The following is a 14,529-nucleotide window of genomic DNA, read 5'->3' as shown; positions in this document are numbered from 1 at the left end:
CTCCTTATATATGTGTTTAAAATATAATAATTAATTATTGTTGACAATAAATTAACAAATAATATATTGGTACCATATACTTTTCCATATTTTATTAACTTTCATCTAAACCACTCATATATAATTATACTACTTAATAAATTTACATATTTCATTCACATATAAGGCAATTTATCTCTTTAAATAAATTACATAAATAAATAACAATCATATTATATGTATATTAAAAATCAATTATCAATAAATTATTGTATAAAAATATATATTTGATGTTTCATAAAAATAAAATTTTTTATTATAAAAAAAATTAATTATTTATTATGATATTATTATTTTATTATTCTAATAGTTAATTATTTAGTTAAAAAATATGAATTAAAATATATATTTAATCACAAATATATGGTAGCTGATTGATATATATATATATATATATATATATATATATATATATATATTATTAAATAAATAGTATTATCTTGATATTAAGATTAACAATTATTTTAAAATGTTATAAATATTTTGTTTTTTTCTTTTTCGGTGAAGGCGAATATTTTAAAACATATAAAAAAAAAAGAAAAAGAATCCATATAAATGATTGTAATGTAAGAGAGACGCGTTAAAGGGTAAAGTACTGAATGGGGTAACATGATTTGTACGACATTTTTATTCACACACAACCGTACATTTGTTTTTTAGTTTCTTTGTTTTGTTTCAAAGTCCCATTTCTTCGGTGCTTCCTCACTTTCACAAATCTTAATCTCACCAACTTCTTTGTACATCAATGACATGGGATAGAAAGAAACCTTGAAATCCAACACAATTAAAAAAAATTATACAGATTTTGGTAATTATCAAAGGGTGTTAAAAACTGTTTCACAACATTTTTTAATTTGAGAATTTATATATATGATGTTGACAATAATAACAAATTAAGTTAATTATTTTCATTGGCAGCTCTTTCAAGTGCTATATGGCCTAATAATTCTATATATATGCCTAGCTAACATCTTCTTAATTATCACAATCACTCAAATCTTTGTCTTCTCATTAAAAATGACATACTTTAATTTATTGCATTCATTCCCTGCCGAATCTTTGAAATATTGAAATTTCTATGTCATTTTGTTGTGTGGTCTATTTAATTTGATATATATTCCATCCAAGAAAAAGAGGGAAATTAAAGGAAAAAGATATTGATATGTAAATTTAGGGGTGTCAAAAATTTTCAGGAGGCGGGATCCTGCAGGGACCATTTCGAATGGGGTCCTAATGGTAGGAAATTTTTTTTGTGAGGATGGAGATGGGGAGCGAAATTTCTTCGAGACAGGCGCGGAAATCCGAGCGGGAATTCCCATTCTATTTCCGATAATTCTCCGAATGTTTGAACTTACTTAGTCACATTTACTTTATTTCTAATATAAGGGTTTTTTTAGTAATTTTACTCATTGAAAAACCCTAACTCTGTTGTTCAAGATTTTATTTTATGGACTATAATTTGCTATGTTATATTTTTGGACTTATAATCTTAGATAAGATATATTTGTGTGTTTGTAATAATATTTTGTAGTTCGTTTTTTAATTTTTTATATTTTTTATTATAATTAGTTAAACATACGGAGATGAAAAATGGGACCCCGCAAAAAACACAAAAAATGTAGGGAATGGAGATAAAGACAATTATTTTTCTATAACAAAAAATAGGACGGAGACGAAAATTAATTTTGGGAGCGAGGACGTGGAACATGAAGACTTCTCCGCCCCGTCCCATTATCATCGCTATGTAAATCATCTATATATATTTTATGGGAAATATATATATATTTTTTTTACAATGAGTACATTCTGTATTCTATGCACATTTTCACCATGGATCTAAGTTATTATTACATAATCAAACTGTTTTACCGGTGCTAGCATGCATGTGTATGTATCCCATCTCTAATCAACTCGTTTTGAATTAATAAAGATAATTAATGATGTCCTTTTTAATTCCAAACTTCCATGAGCTTTCCTCAAAACACTATAAACACATTCAATAATTTGCATATTCTATACGCAACATCGTTTCATGATAATTACAAAATTTAATTACTGTATTCCACCAAAGAACAACTAATTTTGGTTTAAAGTGACAGTCATAGAATAATTTTTATAAGAAAAAAATAAAAACAAAAAAATGTTAATTGTCATCTTTTAGACTACATTTTATTTATAGAGACAGGATACTAAGTCAATGATATAAAGATACAAAATCTTGTTTGATTGATGAGATATGAACAGAGACATTGTGTCTAAAAATATTGAATTAGTGTATTTTGTGTTCATACTGACACAGAGACAATAACAAAGAACACGATTTATTTTTTATTATTTTTATTATTTTTATTAATTTTATTAATTTTTTATAATTATATTTTTTATTATTACATTTTTCTTTTCAAAATTTTTAAATGAAAAAAAGAATAAATTAGATTTTTATAATTTATTTTAGTTTATCACCAAAAAAATATAATAACACAAAATTTTGTGTATCTATCTTTTGTATTTTGTTTTCAGTATCTTGTCTTGTCTTGTTTCCAAAAACAAATACAACTTTAAAGACTATAAAAATAAAATCGTATAATTAATTGTAGGATGGATTAATTTTAAGATTATCTAAAAGTGGTATATTAGTCATAGAAGATCTTTTGTGAAATAAATAAATAAATTTTTATTAAGAGCTCTTCACTTATAATTATCAACAACAGGTTTTCTCAGAATTAAACTGACAAAACTTTACTTAGTTGTTCCTTCTTTAATTTCTTCTATGAAAAAATTACATAAAACCCCTTAACAAAAAGGAAAAAAGCATAGTGATGCTGCAATTAACATGTATCAAATTTTTTAAGTTATAAACTCTTTACTTCTTTTTATGATCTTTTCGATTTGAGATTATCGTTCACACTTATATAAACTTGTAAACAACAAACAGCCAGAAGTCTTTTAAATTAAATTAAACTAGCTTAGATACTTGCTATTAAAAAAAAAATTGAAAAAGTTACATCATATTATTATTTATACCCAATCTAAATTTTGGGACATATATAAATTATTTCTAAATGATGGAAGCTACACATTTATTTATTTATTTCTTGGATCTATTTGCTAAATATTCAGCCTTTTTTTTTTTTTACTAAAAGTCTGAGATTGGACTTTTTCAAAAGTCTTTCATCACATCAAGGGAAAAAAAATATTTTATCATTGTTGTTGTTGTTATTTTTTTTTGATCTAATTTAGCAGTTAGAAAGACCACCCTCTTCTGTCCAAAAGAAACCTTCTAATGAAAAAAATATAAAATAAAAAAAAGAAAAAACAATCGATTGTAAATAATCCAAAATATACTTTAGATATTAGATATCTTCCAATATATATACTTGAAGGTGAGATATTTTTTATTTTTTCCCCTCCAAGTGTCTTGGAGATATTTTAGCTGAATTTTTTGTACTTTGCAGTAGGTTCCTTGATTTTCATGAATTAAAAAAAATATTAAGAACTTCTTAGGGTTTATCTCCTTTTACTCTCTTAAATTATTTGCATTGGACTTTGATATATATTCTATGGGCTCTTCCCATTGTAATTTGTCTAATTTTAATGTGCACTTAGATTTAAAGAATAATAATATATATTTCAAAATCAACCTTTAGTATATGTAACTAAGAAATTCTTCCTCCACTACAATTTCTTTTTAATAAAAACATAAATAGAAAAGAAAACAAATAAATCATAATAAGTGCATATGCTTTTAGATGTAACCAAAGTCTAAAACTGTGTAATAAACTAATAATACATCTTCAAAATCAGCTAAATGGCCAGAATTTAATTGCCAACTGTTTTCTCAATAAAAGTGGAATTATTAAAGTAGTCAATAGTATAAAATATATATTAGAATATAAATATATATTAAAAAAATTAAATTATACATATATTTATATATAAATACATTAGTAAATGATTTTAGTGTACGAAAAATATTTTTGATAAAAGTTTATAGTACCCTGAGGCCTGAGCTATGAAATAGTCGACAAATTACAACATTGTAAACTTCGTCTTTGTCTCTTTGATATTTTTTGTTTAAAATAAATTAAATTCCCTCACATTGTATCACTTATTATTCTACTATAAAAGTGCAAGTGAGGCATCAAATATCTTCAATTTTCATACACTTAAATGTTCTCACTTAATTTTTCATCAATGAAACATCTTGTGTATCTAATCATTTTCCTCTCACTCAGACTATGCTCGGTAAGTGATTATTTTTAAGGCAATTATCTCTTCTTCTTTTTTTCTTTTAGGGGGTAATTACTATATTTATTTTGTTTATATGCTGATATTTAATTATGTGTTACAATGTGAGCAAACATATAATTTTTACATCGTTTATTTTTTTAAGAAAATAATTTTATTTATAAATATATAACTCTTAACTAGATATCAGTGTAGATAAGATTTATAATATAAGAAACTTTTCTTTTTTTTTGAAATTCACTTATTATCCCCCTTTGTCCTATTTTAGCTATCACTAACTAATTACAATTACTTTTTGATATAATTATATGAATATAATAATAACAATAACAAAGTCTTATCTCACTAGGTGAGATCGGCTAATTACAACTAGCATTGAACTTTTCAAATTCTTTCTTTCTTTCTCAAGAAGTTTTGAACTACTAATCTTAATTAACAAACTAATTAAGCTTTCTTTGTTTCTTGAAATGGCAATTAGGCACAACAAAACTACTCAGGAAACTCAATACTAAGATGCAACAATGATGACAAAAAGGGACCTTCACCATCATTCCTCTACACATGCAATAACAATGGCATCAAGAAATCATCATCATGCATGGCATTCTTAATCTTCAAATCCCAACCTCCTTACAACACCATCACCACAATCTCCAACCTCACTTCTTCAAACCCAATAGACCTTGCTAGAATCAATGATGTCACTACTTCACACACAATGTTCCAAATTGGTAAAGAGGTTATTGTCCCTTTGAAATGCTCTTGTTCTTCAATGAAGGACACCAAGTATTACTATTACCAATCCAAAACCAAACATGTTTTGGGTGCAATGTTGCCAGAAACAACATATTTCAATGTTGCAAATGAAACTTTCCAAGGCTTAACAACTTGTGATTCCCTAAAGAGGTTCAATCCTTACCCGGAGCTCGATTTGCGCGCCGGCATGGAGTTGAATGTTCCATTAAGGTGTGCTTGTCCAACATGGAATCAAGAAAGAAATGGCACCAAGTATTTGATGACTTATTCTGTGAATTGGGGTGACACCATTTCTAGCATTGCATCAAGATTCAATGCAACAGTACATAATCTTCTTGAAGCCAATGGTAATTCTAAAAACTTTTTAATATATTCTAATCATAATAATTGATTTATAAATCTATCAATCTATTCTTAATTTTATAATCTCCAAATACTACATCAAAGATATTGGTTCATTTCAATCACTACTCTGTCTTTTAGCTTACTTGTGATGATAGTTTCTTTTAAGTATTTTATATTTCAATGGAATTGTCATATTCACATATCATATCTTATGATATTTAATATTTGTGTTCATATTGGTGCAACATATATAGGTATTTCCATGGAAACTACAATTTTTCCATTCACAACTCTTCTGATTCCTTTGCCAAGTGAACCACTGAGTTCATCAACAATCATAGTTGCCAATGATCCACCATATGATTCTACTTCACCACATGCCAAAACCGGTTCCAAAGGGATCGAGTTAAAGAAACTAGTAATAATCAATATAGTTCTTGCTGCTATATCGATTCTGAGCATCATGTTATCTCTAGTGTTTTTTATAGGAAATATATCAGAAAGATTCATCAAGGCAGGCGAAATCCATAACAAAAATCATGCGATTTCAGAAGATATCCGCGTGGAAATGGCGAGCATTGATGTGAACTATTCTAAATTGTATAAATTCGAGGAAATCAAGGATGCCACCGAAAATTTCAGTTCAAGGAACAGAATCAAAGGTTCTGTATTTCACGGCGAATTCGGTAACAAAAGGGAAAGTTTTGCTGTCAAAAGAAGAATAAGTAAAGGGTATGCTTCAAAGGAAATAAATTTGCTTAGAAGAATCAACCATTTCAACTTGATCAAGCTTCAAGGGTATTGTGAAAATGAAGATTTGTTCTATCTTGTGTTTGAATTCATGGAAAGTGGATCCTTAAGAGAATGGCTTAGAAGTGAAGAAAACTCATTTTTGCATAAAAGTTGGTCAAAGAGGATTCAAATTGCTTTGGATATTGCAAATGGACTTCAATATCTTCACAACTTCACATATCCTTGTTATGTTCACAATGATATTAACACTGGAAACATTCTTCTAAACAAAGATCTAAGGGCAAAGATAGCAAATTTTTCTCTAGCAGAAGAATTATTAGAAAAGAGAATGATAAAAAGTTCAAGTTCTTCTCACACTTCAGATGATGTTTATGCCTTTGGAGTGGTACTTTTGGAATTGATCACTGGCAAAGAATGTGTTACACTGCATGGTTTATCAAGAGAAGGAATAATAATGGTTTCTAGGATCATGATGAATAATCTCATTGGTAAGGAACATGAAGAAGAAGAGAAGTTGAGTTTGTTCTTTGATCCAAGGCTCATTGGAAACATTGAGAGAAGAAGTGCTTTGATGCTAATTAAGCTAAGTTTAGCTTGCTTGAATCAAGAATCAGAAAGTAGACCAAACATGTCAGAGGTGGTCTCTACCTTGTGGAAAACACTTTCTGAGTCCCATAATAATTGTTGGAGTGAGAAAATTGTCATGTTGAAATGTTAATAAATGTGTGCAGAATTTATGTCTACATATAATAAGGTTGAATGTACAATTTGTTTTTTTCTCTTTGTAGTTATTATAGGATATTTCAAATTTCACAATCATTGTATCAATTTTATATATTATCACAGAATTACTTAATAAAAATGGACCTCTCTAGTACCCTAAGACTACACCTTTGCTATGAAAGTGTTCTCTTCTCCCCATTGTTTTTCACTTTTTCTTCTTTTGCTACAAAAGTACTATTATGTTGCAAAAAATTATATGAATGTAATCAATGCATCCAAAATGGTATCCATTTTAATTACAAGTACAAAAAAATCATGAGTTTGCCAAATCTAATGCCCTAAGGAACCTTTTTATCTCCAGAAAAGAATGAGGGGAAAAAAACAATGTGTAAAAACAAAAAGTGGGAGGGTTTTTTCTCAATGCTTTTCAAAATGGAAAAGTACCAGTCATCCATATATGGTTTAGGGTCTTCTGAAGACCATACTTCTGCACTGCTTGGTGACCTGCCCTAAACCCGTCTCCGTAAACTGGCGAGATGTCGGATTCAATCTGGTGCTTGAAGAACTCGCCGAGCTTCATCTCAAAAGGGGGTCTTTTCCCTTTTCTAGATGTTGAAGATGAGGATGAGGCTGACGCCGAAGTGAGCTCAGAATGCAACCACATGTATGCCATAACCTGACATATACCTTCTTCGACGTTTTGACTTAGGGTTCGGTAGCCTTCACAAACAGAGCAGATAGCTTAGAACGAAGTACATCGATTTGATGACAGATATTGAAATGTATGATTAAATTCCTTAAATCTTAAAGCCTAAACTCCAAAATGGATAACAAAGTTCACATGATACTCCACATTCAAAGAATTTCTAGGTGAAATAGTACCTTTAAGCCGCAGCCATGCATGCATCATCTCGTGAGCTAGGATCGATCCAGTAAGCAATCTGAAAAGATAAAAACGAATTGTATTCATAAATAGAATCATGATTCATCCAACCACAAGATGAGGAAACAGGAATATGCAAACATATAAATCCAATAACAAGAATATGAAGAAAAATACCATGAGCAAACTAGCAGACACAAAGGCAGAAGAAAAATACACTGATGAATTTTTCCCTTGCAGAGCTAGATTTGTTAACTTAGATTTATGTACTCATAAGCATTGAGCTTTGTGACTCTGGAATTTGTAAAAGCATTGACTTATTACCTTGGAAGTCCAAATAAAATGAGAATTGCCGTCACATCGCAACGTCTGGTCAATTTGTATGATTGTGTTCTCATGTCGACCGCTCTATTTCCTGCCCCAAGTCTCGGTCGTCTCGAGATCTGATTAAAGTTCAAATGCAATGTATCATTTAATAGCACGGACAAGAGAGAAGGAAACGTCACTAAAGCCGAAAATATAAAAAGAAATCTTACGCTGCTGATCGTCTGCTCTTCCGAAAGGCAGAGTCCCCGAGTTTCCGGCATGTGATAGTGACCCTGGCCAAGATAACGAATAAGCAGGATGAAAACTAAAACATTTAAGATCAAATTTATCAGATATTATAATATAATTACTATGAATAGGTGAAAATGCATTTTCACTTACATGCTTCTCCCCCTCTCTTGCTTCATTCAAGGCTTGTCTTTCAACCAAGAGAAGTGGAATTTGCTGCTCCAATTTCATGTCTAAGCTTTCATAAAATCTTTGTATATCAGCATAAAGCGGTTGGCATTCGCTTGTATCCATGATAGCAGAGTCGAGGCACTCTAAGCAAAGCTTCCGGCCATCATTAAGACCGATATATCCAGTCTCTCGTGGCTGCGTACGAAGATAGAAAATTTTAATGACACTGTTCAAAATAAAAGTTCATTCATGATAAAAAAATTTCATTCATACTAACCTCCATTCGCTCACAGCTGCAACATCTTGGAGTGTTATCGTGTTCATGAGAAGGGCAATATTTTTGGACCCAGAATGGATGTGCCCTATATTCAATAAGACCAGCAGGGTTTGTTGGAATCTGTCAAAAGATATATATTACCGAAATTAACAGCTACCGCAATGAGGTATAAGGTGTAAATTACTAAATTCGGGTGAAAATTGAGTAACATATACTTAATTAATGCCAACACTTGAGAAGCTATAAAAACATCATGATCTCACAAACGACATCGGCTTTAGTCCTATACCATCAAGAACACGATGCACAAACTTTGATAACAAAACATCTTTCCACTCTTCTCATCCATTTTTTACATATTACATGGTAAATGGAAAAGAAACTTTATACTTTTTGGCCTTTTGGGTGTCAATTACAATGAAGGGGAGCTTTGGAGCAACGGTCAAGTTGTCTCCGTGTGACCTCAAGGTCACGGGTTCAAGCCGTGGGGTGAAGACAGAATCTTGTGGAAACATTTGAAGGAGGGAAATCTTGACATAGTGAGTACCTACAAGCTCTTATCTAATGAAAATTTAAATGAAGACCAAACTTGGAACATCATTTGGAAATGGAAGGGTCCTCAAGGAATCAAAGTGCTTCATGTGGATTATGGTGCATAAAAGGCTTGTGACTGCGTGTAGAAGAGCTAGATTTTTTGGAGCTAGCTCGGACTGCCACCGCTGTCTTGGACAGCAGGAAACGCTGCTACATGTGATGAGAGACTGCCAGGTAGCAGCCAGGATTTGGTCAAGCCTTATCCTCCCTCAACATCTAAACAATTTCTTTAGAGCTCCCTTTGATCTTTGGGTAAGATTGAACCTCATCACACATTGGTAGAAACAAAGAGGATTGAATTTCTTGTTCTCCCCACCTTATAAGATGCAAAGGATTTCATAATCCCCTACGTTCAAAATATCAAAGAGGCCTTCAAGAAGGAATCTCTCATTAGACACCCCCCAGATAGAATTGAGGCTCACATAAAATGGAAGCCTCCTTCCCCGGGGTGGGTTAAAGACGACTCGGATGGAGCTTCGGCGGGCAATCTTGGGTGCGGCGGGTTGCAGAGGGATGCTTAGAGATGAGCATGGAAGATGGATTGCTGGGTATGCGATGGGGAGTCACAACCGCTTATCAAGCGGAATTATGGGGCATTTTGAAAGGTCTTGAGGTGACTTGGGACTTGGGCTTTAGAAAGGCAATTATAGAAACAGATTTTAGAGCAGCCCTAGCGATTTTACAGAAGCCAGAGAAATGCTCACAACACCCTGATCCTATTATTAGATTACACCGGATGAGGAGTAGGGATTGGAGAATGAAATTTACTCTCCTTCAGGGAAGGAAACAGAGGAGCAGACCTCCTAGCAAGAAAGAGCTTAAGCTTGAGGTTGGGATTCAGTTTTTTGGATCAACCATGTGTTGAATTGAGGAATGTTCTGTCTGATGATGTTAGAAGGGTTCAGTTACCCCGCTTTATCTCTGTAGTGTAGTCTTTGGGCAAAAGACCCGTTCATTCACCAAAAAAAATATATATATCAGATTAAGCTGAGTACATTACATCCTTTGGATGCTGTCCTTACCCGGACCCTGCATTAACGTGGGATGCTTGTACACCAGGCTGTCCTTTTTTGGGTATCAATTACAAATTTACAATAAACAAGAACATAAAATTTGTACTCACGAAATGCTTGCAGACGTCACATTTTGGATGGTAGCTTTCCTTATAGCATGATTTATGGTAAGGGTAATTTCCCGACGTGGAGAACTACAAAAGCAAGAATGCATGTGTAAAAACAACAAATCCGTAGCCATGCAAGAAAAACCCATTAATGGAAAAATGAAATAAAGAACAGCATTTTGGGAGGTAAATGTAAATTCAGGCACCTCATAATCAGAGATCGGTAGGTTGCAAGCATGACAGCGGAAGCATTCAGGATGCCAGAAAGCATTCAAACAATTTAGATATCGTCCATAACCAATCTCAGTATGGCAGCCGGCACAAATCCTATTATGCAAAAAACTAAAAAACATTCAAATATTTCTGCATGATGCGAAGTTTTCAAACCAACAAATTATGATATATTTTGCAGGCGAAAAATTTAAGTCATTGGGATCTGTGTTATTTGTTTGCTAATTGAACTATACGTGCGGTTATCAATCAATTACAGTAACTTTATGGTATATATGGTACAATATATTTGAAGAGGATACTAAAGATGAAGATCACTATGCATATATATATAGATTATTTGATAAATGAGAATACCAATGTATTATGCTACATCCTAGTTCAGTTACATCCTCCTGTTCCTCCCAACAATATCCATAACGAGGAATATGAGTGCCAGTTAATAAGTAGTCTAATAAGGACCAACAAGAATAGATGGGGGAAAATATGTTAATGAATACAAAGGAGTAAAACATACGTCAAAATAGAGAATTCGAAATCATCAAGCATGACAGAATGGTAAATGGTAAATGGTAAATGGTGAACAGATAATTTTAGATGATAAATTGATAATCTTAGCATGCACATTTAAGTAGCCAAACAAAAAGTGTTGAAATGGTGATACCAAATTCGTACAATATTGTGTGACCTGTCCTCTAACTCATACCTTGATCCCATTGGGAAATACACTGGTACCGGAATTGGAACCGCCGGATGGGGTTGATACATGTTTTCGTTTCCATATTTGGGAGGAGACTCTAGATTTAGGCTTTCTTCTATAGCTCTGGCAAGTTGTTCATCTTCTTCTAATTGAGATCTGTAGTCTACATAATAGACAGAAAAACTCATGACGTAAATTCAATTGTAGTTGGTTTTTAAAAAAAAAAAACACAATTTACAAGGTTAAGGTAACATATATCATCTATAAAGGACAGAGCGCCGGATCCAAAAATATGTAAAAGTAACAGTTAATGTTCAACACAAGCAGAAATTTTCCAATGTAAACAAACTGCAAAAGCAAAACAATAGTAAATAGCTACGACTAAATAAGTTCTATTCAATTCTATAGCAACTGAATTTACCATTGTAATTGACAAAGACTACACTCAATAGACTATCACAGATTTGATATCAAATTTCTCATAATTACAAAATGAAAAATAGGGCAATTGAAATACAGGAACAATAACTAGAACAACAGCGATAGACATTATGTTAATTTAGAGCATTCCAATTTGCATTATTCTGTCTCTGAACAAAACAACTAAAAGGAACGCAATGGTGTAAATGCGTTATTTTTCTTTTAAAATATACAATAACAGTTTGGGGTTATATCACTCACCATTTACATGGTTTCCTCTATGATTTTGCTCTGCCAGAGATAATGCAATGGCACGATCTATATCTTCGTTCTCATTCTCAGGCCAAACATCCTGCATCCAAATTCCCATCAACATATGTTTGAAAAGTTGGATAAACAGTAAATAGAAACAATGGCATATTTCAACACTTTGCAAAAATTTTCCAATGCATTCAAAAGCAATTGTTAAGGAGTTCTCACATTTGTTACACCAGAAGTCGATGGCAAGTAAGAATCCGCATCCCCGTTATAATACGAATGGTAATGCCCTTCCGAAATCTTTTGGTCGGAGCCTTTAAAAAATTTGCTAAGCCAACCCATAATTCAAGTTGCTATATGTTCATAATAGGTACAAATTCCTTCCTGAAAATCAAACAGCCAACAATAGTTCAATTAACTCGAAAACTCCAATACTATTGGAATTTGGGAACACCACTACTATTGGAGACATGGGTTAAGTGAAATTCAAAGAAACTATTTCCATCTCATAATATGTATGCATTTCAATTTGCATACTCCAAAAAATAGTTTAAAGGGCACAAACTGACAAACTCGATTTCGATTCATTTCGACATCTTCAGCAAAAACAAATTGACTTTTTAGCCTCAAACAATGACTTGGGCAGAAATTGCAATGGATCAAAATCATAGTTTGCAAAACTATAAACAAACCAAACACACTTTCAACAAGTGAAGCTGCAGCTAAAGAGAAAAAAGGTACATCTAGAAAAAAACAGTTCAAAAGGAATCACTACCAAACATATTTGAGAACTGAGACTCAAATTGCAACTCTAAGTAAATAACTCCAAAATTAAAGAACCCAGAAGAACAAAATGTTTTTTTTTTTCCAAGCTCCATAGACCAATTAAATTGATTACATAAAATTAAAAATCCAAATCCTGGGGCAATAATTCAATAATAAAAAGAAAAAACAATAAATAAACTCACCTCTTTCTTCAGAAAAAGCAGAGAGAACAAGATCAAAGTAAGATTCTAGAGCATGTAAATTTGCTTCTCCTTTTCTCTCTTCAGCAACTGCAAACTTGATGATGATGATCTAAGAAACTTCAACTCAAGTTTTGGTATGTGTTAAGGGAAAGCAAATAGAAGGAACAAGGAAGGAGAAGGAACAAAGCAAAAAATATATGTTTTATTTTTTTTTTTCCCTTTAATTTCAGAAACGCGAAACAGGAACACGTATACTCCACAATATCATTGACAAAGAGGAAAAAAAAAATCAAATTTTTAAATTAAAAAAATAATCTTTTTACAATTGGAAACAGGGGAAAGTATAATAAATGCACGGGATTTTTCAGAAAAGGTCAAAAATTGATGAGATTGATGATAACACCAAAGGGGGGAAGGAAGAAGGTTTGACAAAAAAAGGGTTTTGGAAATTGATTAATTAATTAATTTATTAATAATAATAATAATTTATGGTGTTATGTTGTATGGGAAACAGTGGTTGTGACAAATTCAACTATTTGGGACAAAAGACTATGAAGAAATTCAACAAGAAACAAGGTTTATGTTGTTTAAGTGTGTTGTGTTGTGTGGGGTCCTCTTGGTTCTTTGTTCTTTCTCTTTCTTCAAAGGAATGAGATTGAAGAGAAAGAGAAGAATGAGAAGAGAAGACCCAAAAAACACAAAAGCAGAAAAAGAAAATAATCCCAAACCCAAACGCGGTAATCCCAGAAAGTTTCTTTTATGAAAGGAGGAACAAAGAAACAACAAAAAGAGGTTTTATTGAATTTTCTCTTTTTCTTTTTATTTGTTTTGGTCAATTAAAGGTTTTAATTAAAGTGAAAATTCAGGTATAGTTAGTTAAAAATTTTTAAATGAATTGATAAATTTGACTAAATTGTCATTTAACGTTATCACTTATTAATTTCATATAAAATTAATTGCACTTGAATTTTTATCGTTAACTAATTATATTTTGGATAAGAATCTATCATAATTTCAATTAAAAAATAATATATTATTAATATTTTTATAATTATTTTATTTAAATTAATATTAGTAATTTTTTAACTTAATTCATCTTAATTCATTGAATAAAATTCAATTATGTTATTGTTAGGTATAGGTGTATATTAAAAAATAAATATTAAATTAGTTATTTGTATGTTAAAATATAAATATATTATAATTATTTTTTGTGTATATGTAATCTTTTTTAATAAAATTTGAATAGATAATATGATAGCAAAAAAATTACATGATATTTTTTTTCTGAAAATTTTTTAAACAAAAGATAACTACCCCCACTCTTTTAGTTAAATCTGTTGTTGAGTTGTGTTGAGATGGTGATGGTGATGGTCATTGTGCAGATGAGTTATTGAGGATAAAATTAGTAAAATAAATTTGACAAATGCTGGTTGTCAAAAAAACAATATTAAAAGGTTAAATTAAAATTCATTTGAAATGTTATTA

At 31.1% G+C, this 14,529-nt stretch overlaps 2 protein-coding genes across 4 annotated transcripts; one reads left to right on the top strand and one right to left on the bottom strand.

Annotated features, from left to right (window-relative positions):
• Positions 1–4,202: 4,202 nt before the first annotated feature.
• Positions 4,203–7,015, top strand: LOC130935007 (protein LYK5-like). Of its 2 annotated transcripts, none has more exons than XM_057864539.1 (3): positions 4,203–4,284; positions 4,766–5,390; positions 5,865–7,015. In XM_057864539.1, exons 1-3 carry the CDS (start codon positions 4,210–4,212, stop codon positions 6,857–6,859), a joined length of 1,695 nt encoding a protein of 564 aa, XP_057720522.1. In that variant the 5' UTR covers positions 4,203–4,209; the 3' UTR covers positions 6,860–7,015. The 2 variants fall into 2 exon arrangements, with proteins under 2 accessions (XP_057720522.1, XP_057720521.1); XM_057864538.1 differs by having other exon boundaries at positions 5,643–7,015.
• LOC130935008 (protein DA1-like) lies at positions 6,966–13,758 on the bottom strand. 2 transcript variants are annotated; one of them, XM_057864540.1, is made up of 12 exons: positions 13,042–13,758; positions 12,296–12,457; positions 12,077–12,167; positions 11,402–11,558; positions 10,671–10,806; positions 10,468–10,551; positions 8,751–8,870; positions 8,456–8,668; positions 8,284–8,346; positions 8,072–8,190; positions 7,747–7,805; positions 6,966–7,584 (listed from the first exon to the last, which is right to left on the bottom strand). In XM_057864540.1, the coding sequence occupies exons 2-12, from the start codon at positions 12,413–12,415 to the stop codon at positions 7,292–7,294; spliced, it is 1,455 nt and encodes a 484-aa protein (XP_057720523.1). In that variant the 5' UTR covers positions 12,416–12,457; positions 13,042–13,758; the 3' UTR covers positions 6,966–7,291. The 2 variants fall into 2 exon arrangements, with proteins under 2 accessions (XP_057720523.1, XP_057720524.1); XM_057864541.1 differs by having other exon boundaries at positions 10,671–10,791.
• Positions 13,759–14,529: the final 771 nt, after the last annotated feature.

The sequence above is a fragment of the Arachis stenosperma genome, chromosome 6 (assembly GCF_014773155.1).
Source record: "Arachis stenosperma cultivar V10309 chromosome 6, arast.V10309.gnm1.PFL2, whole genome shotgun sequence".
Taxonomy (NCBI): Eukaryota; Viridiplantae; Streptophyta; class Magnoliopsida; order Fabales; family Fabaceae; genus Arachis; species Arachis stenosperma.
Note: the sequence above shows the minus strand (reverse complement) of the source record. Positions and strands in the feature narration are given on the sequence as shown.